Source organism: Sturnus vulgaris, chromosome 2 (genome assembly GCF_052056855.1).
Source record: "Sturnus vulgaris isolate bStuVul1 chromosome 2, bStuVul1.hap1, whole genome shotgun sequence".
Taxonomy (NCBI): Eukaryota; Metazoa; Chordata; class Aves; order Passeriformes; family Sturnidae; genus Sturnus; species Sturnus vulgaris.
In genome coordinates this window covers 31740719-31759987 of record NC_142244.1, presented here as the reverse complement: position 1 = coordinate 31759987, position 19269 = coordinate 31740719, and the positions used below count along the sequence as shown (strand labels likewise).

The window sequence follows — 19269 nt, the reverse complement described above, 5'->3', positions numbered from 1 at the left end:
CAGACAGAGGCACCTTCTGCACTGATGGAGGAAGTGTGAGCCTGAGTGCTCTTTGCAGGTGGGTCCCAGCTGTGTGTGGGGACAGAACCTTTGGTCACTTGTGAGGAGTCTGTCTGCCTCTTCCAGCCTCTGGAACAGAGGAGAGCTGCATCCTGGCTTTGACAGCTGTCAGGCAGCTCAGGCACCTCCATGTTCTCCAAGCCACCAGTGCTGGCATTGTCTGCTACCCATGTATTTTATCCTGGACAGGCCAGGTTTGATGGACCCTGTGCTGAGAAGAAATTAGCTCTACGCTGGCTGAAACTGGGACACAAGGTTTTTAATAAGCCCTATTAGCTTAGTCTTTTATTGTCAGGCTGATTCTCTTGCTGAAAAAGTCAAGGCTGGTGTTTTTTGGTACAGAGGTGGTTGGTTCAGCTGTCAGAACCTCAGGTAAGCATCTGAACTGCTGGAGATGGTGGCAGTGCTAAAGGAGCTCCCAACAGATGTTCACTCAGCCTGATTTTTTGTCCCATCCAGGTATCAGGTGGTACAGGATAATCTCTCTGCTCCAGATACCCATGTGAGTGAAAAAAGGAGCTGATTTGGGTACTCAAGCAGTTATTTAAGGTGAAGAGTCTGAACTGCAGAAACAGGGGTAGATTTTATTGAGGGGACTGTGCCAAGCAGTTTGGCATGACCATTACACAGACCACCACTGACTTTGCGCTCATTTTCCCACATACAGCTCCTAAAATGGACCTGTCCTTAAGCCATGATGATGCCTTGTTTAGCAGATCCATGGGCCACAACTGGCTCCCAAAGTATGCTGGCAGTTCAAGAACAGGAGCAGGAGCAGAAGGAGCAACTGCATGCACCAGGATATGGACCAAGGCTTTTCCAAAATTAATGTAGTCGTGTGCATGCAAGCAAAAGCTATGGGAAGGAAAGTGATGTCAGTGTGGGCCTTTGTCACTCCTATTTGAGTGAGGATGAGGGTGTGTAGGAGCCACGGGTCTGCACAGTCGGGACTGATGGAGAGATCTCTAAAGCCAGGTGTTGGAATTTGTAGTTTATTGCATAGGGGGTGGGTAAAAGGGCCCTGCTTGGAGCTGCCACTCGCAGCTCAGAGCAGGCCTGTAAGAGCAGGAGGGCAAGAGTAAAGAGAGTAAAGAGAGAGCAAGGGATAAGAGGTACAAAGTAAGAGAGTAAAAGCAAGAGCATCAGAGAGGAAAGAGTGGTAAGAGAGCGAGGTTCCCCTTACAATACAATAAATTTTCTTCTGTGTTGAATATTCTAATTTTCACTAACCAATCTAATACAAGATACAAATCCTATAGCATTTACATACAGCCTATAAGAATCACTACATTACCATACTGTGTTACATTTTAAACCCTAAAAGCTACTCTTTGGACTCTCTTTACCAAGCTAGTAGGGTCTTCTCTGCTCCTTGGACCTGTCTGCAAGCAGAGGGAATTGTTCAATCAGGAGGAGATTACTTTCAGCTGGCCATACTGCTGGTTTCTAGTTGTTCAGTAACTAAGGTTTGGTCTCTCAAAGATGGCTTTCATTTCAATCTCGCTTATAGTTTCCATATTCTCAAAATCTCTTGCCAGCAATCATATTTATAAGGTTTTCCATTTTCATCTTCCCCAAGAAGGGTGGAGAAACAGGCCTGACACCAGTGGGGCCCACACCTGCTGCCACAGCTGCCTGGGCTGTGTCCCCATCCAGGGGTTGTGTGGTGGAGGATTTCCCCCGGCTCACAGGTGTTGCCTGTGCCGTTGGTGCCGCCTGTCTCTTGTCTGTCAGTAACAGTGATGCTGGTGTGACTGCCCCACAGAAAACCTCTCCTCCAGCACCAGGCACCCCACAGAGGGTCTAGACCTCAGGGAGCCCTTCCCACAGCCCAGTGCCCCTCTGTGCTTGTCCCCAGCAAGGCCGGTGCAAACAAGCCGGGACTGCAGCCAATGACAGCTGTAGGACCCCAAGGCCTTTGTGACCTGCCACTAGCAGACAGTAGAGCAACTTCTATAAACACAAGCCTTCTGTGTACATATTTTAACGGCATTTTTCTTTCAGGACGTTCTGTCATCTCTGAAACATGCTTTTAGTTCCATCTGAAATTTCCTGGGCTTTTCACTGCCTCTTCTCATCTCCTTGAGCCAAAAAAAAGGGTCATTTTGGTGAGAAACATTTTCAGTGGCTTTCTCAGAAGCATCTGCTCTCTGCACTCTGCAGGATTAGGCAGCTCATGGCTGGTTTGTTCTTCTAGGAAATTACTTTCTCACCCCCTTCCCAAACTTACCTTCTAGATCAACATTCAGAACTTCTTTGGGCTCTGACTTCCAAAATCTATTGGTATCCTTAATTGCCCTCCCAATAAAATTAGTTCTGAATTATCCCACTGGTTGTGCTGTTTTTACTTGTTTGTTCACTTGTTTACCTTGGGAGAGGTGAAAGCTACAGGCTGAGGGATAGATACAGGAGATCAGATATGTAGGTCTAAGGGTAAATATATAGGGCTTGGGCTGCCCAGGAAAGGCAAATGAGCATGTACAAACAGGTTTCACAGAAGCAAAGAGCTGGTAAATTAAGAAAGGCTCATGGCAGCCAGGGAGGTTGGAGATAGTGAGAATCAGCATTTCACATCCTAGCAGGAAAGAGAGAAATGTGAATTTGAACCAGACAAGAGTGCCTCAGAAAAAATGTAGTCCAGCTTGCAAAAAATAACTCCCAACCCCAAAGTAATTTATTGTCGCTCAGGCAGATAAAAGAAGCGCATAAAATTGGTTCCACAAGAAGGTCAAATTAAGTGCATGAACAAAATACAAGCATATTATATGTGTGTGTGTGTAGATATATATATATACACATATCTTCTGTTCAGCATCTCTCATTACAGAACTGGGGATCAATCATAACCCCTCAGGGTTTCTTGTCTTGTCCATTGGCTCCTAGCCAGACAACCTCCCTCCATGACATTAGACTGGGGGAAGGAAGAAGGAATAAAGAATTATATTAAAACAGGAGAGAGGGAGATGGATCCACAGAGAACTATGTGTTGCCAGGCGTTTAGGTACAGGCAGAGACTTCATCAGTCCTTGTGATGCCAGTGTTGCAGTATTACTTCTTCAGTCGGCTGCAGGAGAAAAGTACTAAATGAGTACCACCCCCCACTTTTTTTACATAGAGAATGGCTGCCTGCCTCCGTAGCTGAGGATGCAGTTACTTGAGCATCCACATAGCTGCAGTTTAGGTTTCAGTTACACTGAGCTGCTTACTTAGCAAAGAGAGTTAGAGAACAACTGTATCAGCACTTGTACTGCACAGATTTATCTAGATTTTGATGTATCTGTACAGGCTTTGTCCTCTCTTTATGGGGATTATTTTTTAACCTTGATAAAATGTATGTGAAAACGAGGTGAATTCTTTGACGTTATGCTCTTCACCACATATACATCCCAGCTGTGATGCGGCATTTGCCAATAAACATTCTCACTGAATTCTTGATGACAGTGAAAAAAAAATTAGGTGAAACTGTCACAGTTTGCCGATGTCACCAGTGAAAATGAAGCAGAAGTCCTGTTTTGTACCTAAACATTCATTAAACTTGTTCATGCAATCATTTATAGTTCTCTTTGTGCTCCATTTCCAGTGGCTGTCAGTGTTTCCAACAGCTGCTTCTGATGCCTGATACCATATAAGCTTAAAGACATGGAAGAGAGCAGCTTCTCTTCTGAGAAATCCTTGCTCCCATGAAAAGGGTCATGACAGGATGGTGTATTTCACATCACCCAAGGCCTTTAGGAAAGGGTACAAATCAGAGTGTTCTGTGATTTTTTTTTCTCTTCTTTTGTTACTCTTGGGAGGTTATTGGCAATTTTCACTAACTGCAGTCCAGCACTGTGCTAGCAGAGATGGAATTAAATTGTGGACATCATGGATTTTTAAAATTTGGGTTTCATCCTTGTGTTGGTTGTGTGCCTTCCACCTCCACAGCCTTGATATCTAGATCTCAGATTCACTGTGGACCCTCCCAAAGGACTTTGGAGCTCCTGCTTGGGTTAGGCTAACACCTCTCAACGTTAAGATAATTTGAGTGAAACCACTCTGCTCAAAAGTTTCCCAGCACAGTGCTACTATGGGTTTGGGATTTAGCATAGCTCATAACTCTTAAGCAGGATTTAACATAAGTAAGAGCTGAAAATGCTGAAATGCGGCTGTACTGTTTCACCAAAGAGGCTCAAGCCAATTTCTCCCCACTCAATCATCCAGCTCCTCTCTCTTGAAAACAGTCTTTGCCCATTCTGGGTGCCCTCATTGCCACTTACTGTTGACACTGACACGTCTTGTTTTCCAGCAAGTATTGTCTTGCTTGTGCCATCCTTTTTGCCCGTTGCTGCCAGGAGAGAAGGGACAAAGAACAATTGGATATTTTTATGCTTCAAATACTTTCCTCTGTAGTAAAGCTGTCTGACATTTGCAGACTGCCCATCTCAAAAACTTGCTTTGAGTCTAAGGACCCTTTGTCTATTCTGCCATGCACCCAGACAAGAAATCTGACTGCTCCTGTGGTTTGGAGAGCCAGTAAACTGTGCACGTTTCACAGGGACCATGGCACTCACCCTTCTCCGCTGCCAGCTTGTACCACTGATGATGCACAGGCACCCAAGGGCAAACACCAATAAACTGCCTCCAACACTTGCTCCAATTATCACATAGTTAGTCCAAACAGCAGCTTCCTCTGTGGGAGAAGAAAAGTGTTTAAAAACAGAGAATTTTATAGCTTTAGGATTGGAGCAGAGACGTGATGCTAATTTCCATACCCACGTGGTAATGAAAGCTGATCTTTCTGTCACCGTCTTCTATGAGGTGACAGCTCCACAGCCCCGCAACACTGATGTTCACCTCCAACTTTACTTCATTCTGCTCTGAGTTCTTAATGTCCTTCTTAGTCCCATTCACACGCTCCCAGCTCAAGTAGGCATTGGGTGGGAGCGGTCCAGAGACCTGGCAGGTCAGGGTCATATTGTCCCCTCTGGAGAGTGGCCCAACAGGCTTAGCTGAGACTGCAAAGGTGAGAAAAGGACATGTGAGTGAGGAGAAGGGAAGATGGGTCCATCCGTGCTCTTGTGGCTTGCAAGTTTCTGCAGCTCCTCCTCATGACCCACTTTTCTTCCTCTCACCTTTCATCACCACCAGCTCTATCTTGCTCTGCGCATGTCTTCCTTGGTACTCCAGCTGGCACTGGTACTGGCCAGAATGGTTGAAATGCACTTTGGGGAGCTTCACTTCTATGGTACTTTCAGGTTTTCTTTCGGGTATCTCAAACAGAAAGTTGTTGCTTTTTTTGGTCTCATGCAGCTCTCCTTGTGCTGTGACGTTGAAATCAAGCAGCTCATGAGGGTTTGCACTTTCCTGTTGTTTCCAATTCAGCTGTCCTGTGAAACCTTCTTTCCATTTTATCTTCTGGGAGTTCAGACGCCATGACAAGATGACAGTGCTATCAACAGTTGCATATTTTCTTTCCAAATCTGGATTCCGAAAACCTGAAGAGACAAGGAATACAGAGGCAGGAAAAGCCATGGTTACGCTTCCCCATGTCTACCCTTGATCCAGAGTGCGGCACGCTGCACTCAGCTTAAAAAGGACTTGGAGAAAAGCCACGACATCCTCCAGGAAGGTTAAACAGAGTCTGAGAATAAGACAGCAGAAAGATCCAAAGCTCCCAAGCACAGCAGAGCTGAGATGAACAGATCCTGAGGAAAGGAGAATCTTCTCCTCACCAAGCCTGGAGAGGAAAATGAGTGGCAGAGTGGAACAGAGCTCAGGCAGCAGAACAATCCCCAAGCTGCATAGTTGGAAGCCCTGAGAAGTCAGTCCTGGTGCACCAGTGCTTGGGATGTGGAGATTAAAAGTTAAACTCATGAGCTGAAGGGAACACTGGTTCCCGAGCCTGGGTGTGAGTTCCATTTTTGTTGTCACATACCTAATACTTTCACAGCAAAGGGGATGCTCTGATCAATCAATGGAGAATCTGAATGGACCTCACACACCCAGGTCCCACTGTGCATAGCTTCCAGTTTCTTTAAATTCACTATGTATTTTTCACGGTTCTCGCTTCGTACTTCTGGTGTTACTCTGTTATTGTTACTGTCAAGCAATGTGATTCTGAGATCGGGTAGAGGACTGGGTGAATTTTGTGTTAAAATCAGCTCAGGGACTTCATTTTGCAGAAAATGCCCATTCAAAGAGATCATCACTGTAAAAAGAAAAAAGCACAGCCAGTAAGTCAGTTCCTCTTCCTGTGAGAAAGAGACAAGTGTTACAGCAAAGAGAACATGGAGATGCTGTGCTCTGGAGATGAAGGAGAAATTAACTATGATAGCCCAGGACAGAAGAAATGCAGCTGGATAAAGAATCCCAGCAGAGATGTCTCCCCAAGCTCTATAGGCCCCTCCCCTCCTGATGACTAAACGCCCTCCACTGACTCACATTTAAAGATGTGCAGTGAGGTGCGAACTTTGTTAGAGCCATATTCACAGGTGTAAATGCCAGCGTCGGAGAGCTTCAAATTCTGCACCCACAGCTGTTTATATTGCTTCTTGATGCTAAATCGATCAGTAATGAAAGCTGGTGCTTTTGAAAAAATAGGCTTGGTTAGGAGGGAAGAGGTTTTCTTAGCTGTGTGAAGGGAGAAGGAGTAATGAATTGGAAACCTTACTTTTCCAAGGTATATTCTTTTCCAAACGCCATAAAGGAGTATCATGGTACTTCCAGCGCACAACTGTGTCCTCGGGTAATTTTGAGTCGGGAAGTATGCCTGTGCAGTTCAGGGTCACCTCCCCTCCTGCGAGCCCAGTCTGGAATTGATTATGGTTAGCCATACTGGAGACCAGACCTGAAAGTCAATAACCACCAAAAACAGGCCTAAGTTCACTTTCTGAAGTGTGGCTCAATAAACACTTCCCAGCCCTCCAAAAAGATGTTGATATTTCTCCTCCCTTTCCCAGACACTGAAATTATCCTCAGTTTCTGAATTTGTCACTCCTTTATATCATCAATCAATCAATCAATCAATCAAGCTCTTTTATTACCTGGCCAATGGTTATTCTCTTTCATACATATTCAGAGAAAAGTAAAAATACCAGTTTTTATGGTGGACTGATCATCATTTGTAATTTTGAAGTGTCAACAACTGAAACAACCTTTTTCCATTGGATAAGACTTAGTTTTTCTATTGGTAGCAAATGAAGGACAGCATTTGTCAGCCGTCCTTCACTTCCCAGTTAACACTGACAAATTTGCTCACACCTTATTCCAGTTTTTGCATGGACGAAGACTGAAAACACAGAAAAATGAAGAAATAAACTAAAAAAGAAAGGAAGAAGTCTGACCTAATGTCAGGTTCCTGTTCTTGGGAGGAGGGCTATGTGACAATATAAGAAATAGGATGTATAAGGTTGAAGAAACAAGAGGAGTAGTTTCTTGGGAGAATCATTTCCTTTCCTTCACTGTAAAGAAGATTTCTGCAAAAAACCTTAAGAAGGAGATGGAGTTGCCAGAGGTAATATTTGGAATAACAGGGTTGTGGTCTCCTTACTGCTTGTAAACTCGCTGAGATGCCTTACTTGCAAATCCCCCAGGTGACCTGAGTAGTAAGGAGCTGTAGAAGTGTAAAATGAAAAGTTTACATGAGTTTAATGTAGGGTTTGCCAGAAGTGACATCCTTCTAAGAGGTAACCTGCAACAGTACCAATACAGGTTTTTGATAATTGCACATTGGACTACAGAAGTTTATGATTTTTTTCTTAAATTGTGCAATTAGAAATGTGATTAATAAGAGTTGGTATATTTTGCTTTTTATTTGGTTCTAAGGTGCGCAAGAGATTTCCAATCTTTCCTCTGTGACCAGAGGAATCAAAGCTGAGTATCTGAGAAATGTAGGCTTGGCCTTATTCACTGTCTCCTTTATTGCAAAATGAGCACTTAAAAGTCCACCAAAGCTTGTAACATTAGCAGTCAAGCTAAGCAAGCCAGTAGCATTCCATTTGCAAGGGCAAATCTGTGATGAGATTCTAAAGATCACATCACAGATGTGGTTACACATCTTCCACTCTGCTTGGTGTGTTTCATGGTTCTCACTGGACCCCCCACCCCTGCATCTCTGTGGGACAACTCCCCAAATCTGGCGATGCACCCTGGTTTTGGCTGGCAGGCTCAGTAGGCAGGCTGGGAACAACCTGAGTCCCAAAGCGAAACCATGTGAGGAACATTATATGATACATCAGAAAGAGCCTAGAAATACAACAAGTGTTGTGAGGCTTCTGAAAAGGCTGTGAGAACCACGAGGGTTTGCTGAGTCCAGCACTCACCCAGATGCAGAAGCAAGAAGGCAGCAGGCGTGCGGCTCACAGCTGTGCTGCACGACTCCATCGCTGTGGGAACGCTCCTCCCGTCCGCGGAGAGCAGGGCTGGAAAGGCTGTCACTGCCAAGGGATATTATCCTGGAAGACCCAAGTGTTCTGTTGATAGTGTTTGATTTTCAGACCTCGATGGATGGGACTTGTGCTCCCAGTCAGCTCCCACCATCCTTCAGCATAGCAAAATGGAAGCTTATTGGGAAAGTCACCAGAGCCCTTTGTTTCAGTAAAGAATCCATCTGCAGCATGCCCCTGGAGTTTGGTAATAAACGTTTCATTTTACTCATCCCTAGGCTTCTGGCATTCATCAGGCAGCAGCTGTTTATACTGCCAAGAGTTCTGTGCTTTTTACTTCTCTATGGTGGGTTATCATCACTCTTGCAGAGATTAAAGCTAAACACATACAGGGCTGCATTAGCAAGAGCACAGCCAGCTCTGCTGGAAGTAGAGTGAAGTAATTATTTCTCTCTATTTGGCACACCTGAGGTCTCATCTAGGATACAGGGTAACAGGGTACAGTTTTGGGCCCCCAGTACAAGAAGGATGCCGACAGACTGTGCAGAATTCAATGGAGGGCTAGTGAGATGGTGAGGAAGTTGGAGCACCTGGCATACAAGGGAGAGGCAGAAAACTGGGCTTGATAGGGAGAAGGGAGCCAAAGTGGGATCTAATTTCAGTCTCCCATTACCTAATGGCTGCTACCTAGAAGAATAAGCCACATTCTCCTCAGATGTGCACAAGGGAGGAACAGGAGGCAGCAGCCCTATGTTGAGCAGGGAAATGTTGACTAGATAGAAGGAAACCTTTCTTTCCACTGAAGGCGGTTCAGCAATGGAATAGATGCCAAGAGATGCCAGGCAATCTCCACCATTGAAGATGCTCAGAAGTTGCCTTGTCAAGCCCTGAGCAGCATGTTGTAGTTTTAGAGTCAACTCAGCTCTGAGTAGGAGAATTAACTGGAGACCTCCCAATGCCCCTTGCCATCTAAATATTTCTGTGAAATTTTGTGATTTTATGATTACAGCCATCTTTAGACTGTTACTAATATGGTTCTTCAGGTTTGGGTTTTTGTTCTGTTTTTAACTCCTTACTTTACAAATCTCAATAACCAGCAAGCCTGATGCTGGAAAGACCTGCTTGAATTCTTAGGACTGTTCAACGAAAAGTATGAGGAGAAGGGAGGAATGCAGTCCAAAAGAAGAAGTTGCATTAATGGTAGCAAAACCTTAAGTGGCAACTGGAAGCTAACCAACATGTTAAGGTTAGTTATCAAATCAGATGCAATTTCTGACTACAGCAAAGATAAAGTGCTGGTAACACTGACAAGTGTGCTGGTAAGCTGACAAGGTGAAGGGGACCATGGCTGCTGTGCAAGGACACTACTGAGCTCTCCATCCTTTACCAAGCATGTATCACAGAAGGGAAGCCAAGCAGCTTAAATGCTCTGGGGAGTGAGCAAGGCAGTGAGGTGACCTCACTTCTCTGAAAGCAGGCAGTCCCCATGTCAGGTGTGGGACAGACTGAAGGCTGGAGTCTTAATGGGATGAAGATCAAAAGAAATTAATGAATAATTTTCTACAATACTTCTATGTGTGATGTGCAATATTAAGTGTAATATATTCTATTAGAGGGTAATTTAATACTGAAATTAATTTAATGATCAGAGCATGTGAAGCTATCAAAGAGTAGATGAAAACATCAGCACTACATTTAAATCAGCACAACATCTGACGTCCAGACCAATGTACATACATGCACAGATGAAAAATATGTGTGCAAGAGCAAAACAGCAGCCACATGCACCATCAGAAGAGAAACAGGTGTCAAAGACACAGTCAGAGGAGACTTGTGGCTTGCCTCATGCTAAACAAAAACCCACCCCAGGCCAGGAAATACTTGCATGAGCTGTTTTCTGCAAAAATTGTAAAACAAAGGAGCAAGTGCAGATGATTGGAGATGACTCCTAACAAGATGCAGAGGCAATGATGAAGCAGTTTGCTGGGTTAAGCTACAGAATAAAGAAAGGGCACTAACAAGGCATCTGTATGCATCTCACTCCGAAGGAACATCGATAACTGAGAACTGGCTCAGGGCCCTGAGTAAGATCCATTCCTGAGGTGACAGGAGAAACCTCATCCCTGCTGTGAAATCTCAAATCACCTGTTCCTGTGGGATGAAAAAGTCAGCCCCCACTCTAAAGTAATATCTGTGAATTAACAGTTCAGTGGTGGGTTTCAAATTTTTAAAGTCATTAAACTTTATATAAACCTGAAGGTAATGGAACAAGTAAAAATTAATGAAATCGCTGAGTCACACCTCATAATTTTGTTTTGACTGGGAATCTCTATTCTCCTGTCGTATGGCTTCAGTTTGCTTTTTGCCTTCTTGGTTCCTGGTTATTGAGCAAAACCACACAACCAGAGCAGTGTGGGACTGGTGAACTGCTGACCTTGTGCATCTTGGTAGATGCAGATTGATGCATCTTTGTTCTTCTGTTTCTTCTCTTGGTTTCACAACTTCTGTATTCCCACTTTGTTCACGTTAATCTTTGTATTTCTGTGGCAGATCTCCACAGTGTGATGTTACCACCTACATGTTACAAATCAGTGGGGAAAATGGGTTGCCTTCAGCTAGGATTTCTTTTACTCTTTCCCTCTCTTCCCTGCTTGTTTCTACTGCTCATGCATGCCACTTCCTATTCCCCCCTGCATTTCCATCTCCTTCTGCATCCCTCCAGGCCAGATCACAGGGATGCTGCTCCGGAGTTTACAGATCTCAGTGAGCAAGGCTCCTTGTGTTAACCGAGGAGCAAGCTGCTCTCATTAGCAGATGCTTGTAGCAGACCCACAGCCTCCTTACAGGCAGCCCAGCTGTATCTTAAGGTGGTACTCATAAATTAAGCGGTGTCACAGAATGTCCCCAGGCACTGGAACATACTCATCAGTCCTGTTAAATTGCTAGTACATTTCCTGACACATTTTTGGCCGGGAACAACTCTCACTCTCCCAAGCAACTCTTGGGATGCATTTAGGTGTTAGCATGGGCCAGGGACCTCTCCCATTAGATGGCTGGCATGTGGCCATTTCATTTTGGAGGTTAAGTGAGTTTAATAGCCCAGACCATCTCATGCCAGCTGGCCTCTGTGCCAGAAACAGTCCAGGCATACTTGATTTATTAGCACGTCTAGCAGCGGAGGAGCAGGGCTCCCTCCCAAGTGAACATTGATTTCCTTTTCATTTTAACTTCCCCCTCTTACTAAACTGGTTTAATTTCCTTCTTGACTTATTTTAATGATCCCAGCCTCTCTGAGGGATAGAAAAACGAGAGCTGAGGTAGTGAGTGGGCCTGCTCCAGAGAATGATGCCTGCAGGACCAAGTCATGCCTGGAGAACATCTGCCTAAGAGCATGGCTGGCAGCCCTTCAGTCCCTCCAGCACTGAACCTCGGTGGGTGATGGCTACAGAGACCTCTCCACGGGCTGGCACTGGCATGACACAGGAGGGAACTTAAATTAAAAAAAGCTCCAACAAATAGAAACTCAGCAACCACTCCTGATGCAGAGCAGGCCATCTCCTTTTCTCAGTGTGTTCCTGTGTCTCTTTCTTGCAGTGTGGTTTTGTCTTTCCTCTTGCTCTTGTTTGTGGCTGTGCTTTTGATCTGGCAGCAGCTCGTTCTGTCAGGGTTGGGGGCCCCCCAGCCCTCCCTCCCTCCCTCCCCACCAGGGCTCCACACCTCAGCTTCCGCCGCGGCATTTCCCCTTGCGGTGCCTGCAGGGCCAGGGCTCAGGGATGAGCTGAGTCTTGCCCTGCTCAAGAGTTAGGCTCAGATGTGGGGCTCTGGGCTAAAGGGCTTCACCTCTCTTCTTCTCAGTTTCAAAATATGAAACAAAGCTGACTTGGCTCTTTTACCAAATGGTTTCTTTGAATTTACTTCTTAATTTTAAAGCAAACGTTACGTGAGAAGCAGGCAGGGTAAGAGACCAAGTGCAATGAAAATAGCCAGCAGAGAGCAAAGTTTTGACAGCAGTGAAGATCGTTTCACGGTCCCTGCTCTCCCCCTGGACTGTTCGACCCTGCTTGCATTTCCTCCTGAGCATCTCTGCTCATCCAAGAGCAGATGCCACCCTCCCATCGGAGCTCCTGGGAGAGGGAAGCACTGGAGCAGGATCCATGAGGTCACACAGGTGAAAGCAGCTGAACCTCCCCGAGAGAGGTCCCAGCATCAGGACAAGTCAGGGTGGTGATGTCACTGTGTCAGCACCAGCTGAGCCCCTCAGCCATGAAGTACCCCATGCCCAATCACATGCCTGGAACCATGCAGAGCCCACAAGAAGTGGCTCCACCTCCACAGCCCAGGCTGCTCCCTTCTGGTCTTAGGGGAAGCCAAGAACTGCCTTTGTAAAGCCACCGGAGGCTGTGACTAATCAAGGCACTGTGATGCACTCTGGAATCAGTTCCTTCATCAACCTTCCAAGCCCTGTATCTGCTCGGAATGACATTTGGGTATCATCCCTCCTTAATTTTGCTTTGGTGCATACACGGTTCCCACATGAGGCTGTGGCAGATCAGGTTGGAACCATCCCTGGGTGCTCAAGAGCCACTAGTGGGGATGAGGTGGACGCTCAGTTTGGATGAGCCGAGCCCTGCTGTGCTGCAGGCAGCTTTGGCAGACACGTTTGTGAGACACTGTGGAAGACAAAGGAAAAGTCGGGGAGACTTCATCACAGTCTTTCAGTACTTAAAGGGATCTTATAAAAAAGATGAAGAGCGACTTTCTACATGGTCAGATAGTGATAGGAGAAGGAGGAATGGTTTCAAACTAAAAGAGGGTAGATGTTAGGAAGAAATCTTTTACTCAGGGACTGATGAGGCATTGGAACAGGTTGCCCAGAGAAACTGTGGCTGCTCCATCCCTGGAAGTGTTCAAGGCCAGGCTGGATGTGGCTTTGAGTGACCTGGTCTAGTGGAAGGTGTCCCTGCCTGTGGCAGGGTATTGGAATGAGATGTTCTTTAAGGGTCCCTTCCAACCTAAACCATTCTGTGATCCTATGAGTCTAACCTTTACCAGGTACTGTTGAGTTCATAGTGGAGAACACTGAATAGTAACCTGAACCCAGCCTTCATGCACTGTGTGCAGGAAGGAATATCTGAGGTGGCTGATGGAGGCTGAGTAGGATACACCACTTGAAAGTTGAAAGATTCAACCAGAAATGAAACTCCTGCTTTTAACAGCGCAGCAGCCCATGGAAGGGGAAAACAAATCTCTTTTCTGTTGCCCTGAAATTGCAAGGATCCCTCTTTTTCCAAGAAATCCTGCTCACTCAGCCCTGAGCTAATGGATCAGGCTGCATTGGCAGCTAGTGTCAGGCAGTGAGCCAGTCAGCCTGGATTAGCAGAACAGACCCCTCTGGTCTCAGCACGTACAGATGTAAGTAGACATCCTTACTTAGCCAGAGACTGGCATCTTATTTTTGCAGGCTTTTTATAGAATAAAGTTCCCCTTCCTGCAGGGAATGTGGAGAAGGTGATAGCAAGTGGCAGCTGGTAGAGGGCTGCTCCCCAATGCATTTGCAGCCCTTGAGGATATGCAATCACCAGTGACAGGCCCTCATATAGGACGTATTTCCCTATATATGGGTTTAAAAGATCCATGAGATCCCCAGGATCTGAGGCAAGTTGAGCTTTTTGTAACTCCCTTTTTTTCTGCCCCTTTCAGAGGAAAATCCAGGGAGACAAACAGTTTTTAGTGAAAATTAAAAGACCTCGGAGAACTGCACAGCCATAAGTATTATCAAGTCAAAGGTCTAAGATGGTTTTACAACAGACCTTTAAGCAAGGCAAAAACAATCCATCTGGGCAACTTGAGTGGAGTAACAAAGTTCATAGCATTAAAAAACCTGAAACCAGGCTGGCCTCTCAGCAAAAGAAAGAGTTTCCTTACCTCTTTTCTCTCAGCCTCTGTGTTTCTGTCTCCTCGTGTTTGTCACCTGCCGTAATTGATCTCACCCAGCTACAGCTGAAACAAAAGAGGAGCAAAGCTGATGTTCAGCAAGCAGATGTTTGGTTGGCCTTGATGTCTCCTCCTCTCCAGCCGGAGCGACAGCGAGGTCTTGCTGCCAGTCCCGGTTCTGCTGACATCCGCCGACTCCTCTAGGCAGATGGTGATTTTCCAAAGGCACGTGATTTCGACTCTGGGTGTGAACAGCAATGGACCCGAGCGGAAGGCGATGCATGGCAGCGGTGGAGAGAATGAGTGTGCAAAGCAGAGAGAGCCTATTGGCCATGGGGCAGCTGATGGAGGCTGAAACCTACACATGAATGGTTGGGCGCTGGTTCTGCTCCACTGAGGACGAGAGCTCACAGACTAACAGGTTAGCTGGGCCGATTTGGACCCATCCCACACCTCCTGCACTCCGTAAGAGTAATTTGAGCTCCATTTCCCGGCCTGTCTCCTGCACCACCACTGAGAGGAGGTAGCTCTGAGGAGCTGACCCCGGCCCCACCTCTCTGGAGTATGTCTGAGATTTAGGGTGAGATGAGAGAGTATTTTCTTTGCAGCAGTGGTGGCTTTTTCTTGGCTGTCTGCCAGCACCCACCCAGCTGTGCTCTCATTCCCCCTCCTCAGCAAGGCAGAGGAAGAAGATGTGAAAAACTCTCTCAGGCCAGGATAAGGACAGGGAGATCTCCCCCCAGCTACTGTCATGGACAAAACTGATTTAACTTGGGGAAAGATTAATCTAATTTATGGCTAATTAAAAACAAATAAATTAATAAAGTAGTAAAAAATTTTAAAACAAACAAACAAACAAGAGCAAAAACCAAAACCCCAAACAAACAAACTTTAAAAACCTTCTCCCACCTCTCTTTTCTCCCCAGGCTGAACTTCACACTCGACTCTTCTGTCCCTCCTTCCTTCCCCAAAGCGTCACAGGGAACTGGCTATGGGAGCTGTGGTCAGTTCAAACCACTTCATCTCTGCTGCTTCTTCCTGCTTACGCTGTTCCTCTGCTTCACCATGGGGTCCTTCAAGAAATGCTCTGATGTGGGTTCGTCCCATGGACTGCAGTTCTTCGTGCTCATCTTGACATTAGGAAGATGTTTTTTACAGTGAAAACAATCAGTCACCAGAACAATCCCCCTAGGGATGTGGCAGAGTTGCCATTGCTGGAGGCTTTGAAGGTGTGATTGGGCAGGGTGCTAGATAACCTCATCTAGGAGCCCAGTGGGGCTTCTCCACAGGCCACAGCTCCTGTCAGAATATCTACTCCAGTGCAGGCTCTCCATGGGCTGCAGGGGAATCTCAGCTCTGGCACCTGGAGCACCTCTCGCCCCTCCTTCTCCCTGATCTTGGTGTCTGCAGGGCTGTTTCTCCCACATATTGTCCTTCCTGTCTCCCACAGCTGCTGTGCACAGCTTTTTAGGCTTTGCCAAGTACACTCTCACAAAAGTGCCACCAGCACCACTGATGAGCCCAGCTTTGGTCTGCAGTGGGTCTGCTTTGGGGCTGTCTGGAGGTGGCTCTGGCTGACATGGGGCTGGCTCCATCTCACGTCTCACAGAAGCCACGGATGCAGCCCTTCCAGGACCAAAACCTTGCCTGTAAACCCAGTGTAAGGTTACTCTTCAGTAACCTGTACCAACCTGCACCACTACTGAATCTCAGCTGTTTCCCTTCTCTGTAGGGTGGAGGAGGGGGCTTTTGTGGTTTCCCACCCACATTTGGTCTCTCTCTCTCTCCGAATCCCAGCCTCAGCCAAGGTGGCGGAAACCCACTGAGCCCCAGACACGGCTGAGATTGCATCTCTGTGCCACCCACTCTTCTCCTTCTGGCACTGACTTGCCCCTTTGTCTGGAGGATGGAGGTGTGAGATGCACCCAGGCTTTGGGGGGAGCAGGGACAGACAGCCACCGCAGCGAGGTTCACAATGTGCCACCAGCTGTGGCAGGAACAGCTGTGAGCAGGCCTCCAGCACTGGAGCTTCTCCATCGATTGTGACTTTGGAGAAAGAGGATGTCCTATTTCAGAGAGGAAGTCACCTGCATGAGACAGGAACTTCCCAGTGTGGGATACAAACCATGGGATGGGATGGGATGGGATGGGATGGGATGGGATGGGATGGGATGGGATGGGATGGGATGGGATGGGATGGGATGGGATGGGATGGGATGGGCACTCTGCCAGTGTCCAGAATTTGGGAAAGCCCTTTTCTGAGACACAGTTCTCCTTCAAGAACTTGACATATCACATCAGCATCTTCAAAACTCTCTCACACATGTCAAAAAGAAATGTCCTTTCCAGTCCCCAGATGCAAGAGAGGGGATGTCCTGGAGGAAAAAAAAAAGTTAAGAAAATTTAGGTTGGGATTGTAAGGCTGTGGCATCTCAGTGCTTGGGGATCTGAGGCATTGAGTTGATGCTTCAGTTTGTGCAGATCCTGGCTTGCATTTTGTCTCCCCAGCACACTGTTACATTGGCTTGTTTTTAAACAGTTGGTTTATGTCACTGCAAATATCTACCAGAAATAGCATTCCCTGAAGGGGTAAGTCTTGCAAAATGCGCTTGAACTTGCTGCAGAGTTGCAAGGAGAAGTTGCTGTGGTGGGGTCTGAGGTGACAAAGCTGCAGGCTTGTCATGTAGTGAGAATGCCTGTTCTGGATGTGCTGTCACCCTGGGGTGGGGATCCATCTCTTGGAGCTGCTCCAGTTGTGCGGGGAACAGGTGCCTCTGGGACCAAGGGTCACAGCGTGCAGTGACGTGTTTGTATCACTTTCATCCAAGCATCTCAAAGCACTTTGCAAGCATTAATTAAACATCAGAATCCAGAAGGGATGAATAAGATTAGCCAGTCAGTCTCTCTTCTGAATATAATATTCCTCATAAATATTTAACTGGTTTTTAAGTTCTTTGCAAGTGTGGTTCTCAGCTCTCTGGGACAGTTGCTGTACTGCACCCTGGGGAAAGGGGGCTCATTCAGCATCACACACTGACCCCACAGCACAGCCAGAACAGCCTGAGCACTCCACACTGCTCTCCCCCCACAAATCAGTGGCTGTCATGTTTCCCTGCTTCATCCCCTGCAGAGACATTCTGTGCTGTCTCGCTTTGCTCTAATCCCATCACCAGCAATATTTTTGCAGTCTGGGGTTGGAGAGAAACAGATATTCTCAGCGGAGAGAAGAAGCTTCCAGGCTGTGCCAGGTGATGGTCACAGTCTGCAGAGACTCTGAGTCTCTCCAAGGAAGTGAGAGATAAAGGGAGAAAAGGGCCTCAGAAATCAGATGCTGAGAAAGATCTTTTAACTGGCTTCATGGAAAGCCAAGATTCCTCCAGAGACAGTCTCCTTAAAACCAAGTTCCCTGCACATCAGTGGGGGCTCTGAGTGTGTCTCTGTAGTCTCATAGGTGAAAGATACCCAGATATGTTGGAAAATTAGTGATTCTCCAGCGGTGTTGGAGACAAAGAAGGACGAGTGTTTGACGCAGCATAAAAAACAGATCTTCAGGCACCTGACTGTCAGCGGCTTCAAAGGCCAGGAGCATTCTCTTTGTAACAGAATTGCTGACACCTGGTGAGCTTCTCGGGGTGCACTTCTGATGCTAGATGTGGCAGCTAGAAACAAGAAGCTGGCTGCTGAGGAGGCTCCGTGATTCACCCCAGCACAGCTGTGTTCCTCAGAAAAAGGAGAAAACTGGGGAGAGATACCTCTCTGCAGGCACTGGGAAGCCTGAATTAGGAAGAAAAGGCTCTCTTCAGATATCGTGAGGGAATATTTTCTTTATAGCAGTGGTGGCAGATAGCAGATATCATAAAGATTAATTTGCTGATCACAGTGGACAATCAGGAACTCCCCAGAGAGGTTCTTCACGAGCAAGGGATTCTCTGTATTTAGTCAGGAAGGGTGCAGCTTGATGGAGCAAGACTAGCCAGGTGTGCTGGGAAATCAGGGACTGCTTGGAGAGCACTGGACAGGGGAATCAAGAACCACTACCTCCAGAAGTGTGTCACCAAAAGTGACAGGGGGCTAAAGCAAGCCTAACCAAAACCACTCGCATGTTAAGGGCATGTGATAAATGCAACAGGCAGGAGAGAGGTGGCTGGGGGAGTTTTAGGGACCTGCATAGGATGCATATCGCTTACTAACTCACTATTACCGGCTTTGGCAAAAGCAAGGGGGAGGAGCTGGTGACAGCGATTGTTTGGATGCACAGCTGGAGGTGTTTCATCAGCTCGGAATCCCGCCGCACAGTGCACTAGATGGCGGCATTGGCTCGGGACAAGGAGCTGGCAGGGACAGCGGAGCAGCCGCCGGTGTCCCCGCAGAGCTCCGCCGGCCCCGGGAGCTCATGGAATCACAGAGAGGTTTGTGCTGGGAGCAACCTGAAAGATCACCCAGTCCAACATCCTGCCATGGGCAGGAACGCCTTCCAATAGACCAGGATCCAACCTGGCTTTGAACACTGCCAGGGATGGGGCATCCACAACTTCTCTGGGCAACCTGTGACAGTGCCTCACCACCCTCACAGGAAAGAATTTCTCCCTAATATCTAATGTAGGATTTTGAAGGGCTGGGGAGTGCCTGAGTGGATGGTCCCAACTGAGCTCCTGACAGCACCCAAAGCTTTTAGGGAGTTTGCTGGTGTGTCCTCCTTGGTCCAAAACCTGTGCCATGTTACATACAGAAAGGGGGAATGCTGACCTGGTGGCAAGAAAGAAGACACAGAGTGCTTGTTAAAGAAGAGGAACATGAGAAACCTCAGTAAGAATGAGAATTGCCAAATCCGTGTAAAATCTGCCCTTGTGCATGACTTCCTGTATTTCTGGGCACCAAGAGTGTCCTCCTGCCATGAAACCCTCTGAGACCC

At 46.9% G+C, this 19269-nt stretch overlaps 1 protein-coding gene across 4 annotated transcripts; it reads right to left on the bottom strand.

The window, feature by feature from the left end:
- Positions 1-2712: 2712 nt before the first annotated feature.
- CD4 (CD4 molecule) lies at positions 2713-15332 on the bottom strand. Of its 4 annotated transcripts, XM_088159077.1 has the most exons (11): positions 15267-15332; positions 14349-14423; positions 8361-8492; positions 6710-6886; positions 6481-6624; positions 5975-6247; positions 5172-5534; positions 4812-5054; positions 4611-4729; positions 4317-4384; positions 2713-3124 (listed from the first exon to the last, which is right to left on the bottom strand). In XM_088159077.1, exons 3-11 carry the CDS (start codon positions 8419-8421, stop codon positions 3109-3111), a joined length of 1464 nt encoding a protein of 487 aa, XP_088015203.1. In that variant the 5' UTR covers positions 8422-8492; positions 14349-14423; positions 15267-15332; the 3' UTR covers positions 2713-3108. The 4 variants fall into 4 exon arrangements, 3 of the variants coding, with proteins under 3 accessions (XP_088015203.1, XP_014739735.2, XP_088015204.1); XR_015801245.1 differs by lacking the exon at positions 15267-15332 and having other exon boundaries at positions 4816-5054; positions 14349-14559; XM_014884249.2 differs by lacking the exon at positions 15267-15332 and having other exon boundaries at positions 14349-14560.
- Positions 15333-19269: the final 3937 nt, after the last annotated feature.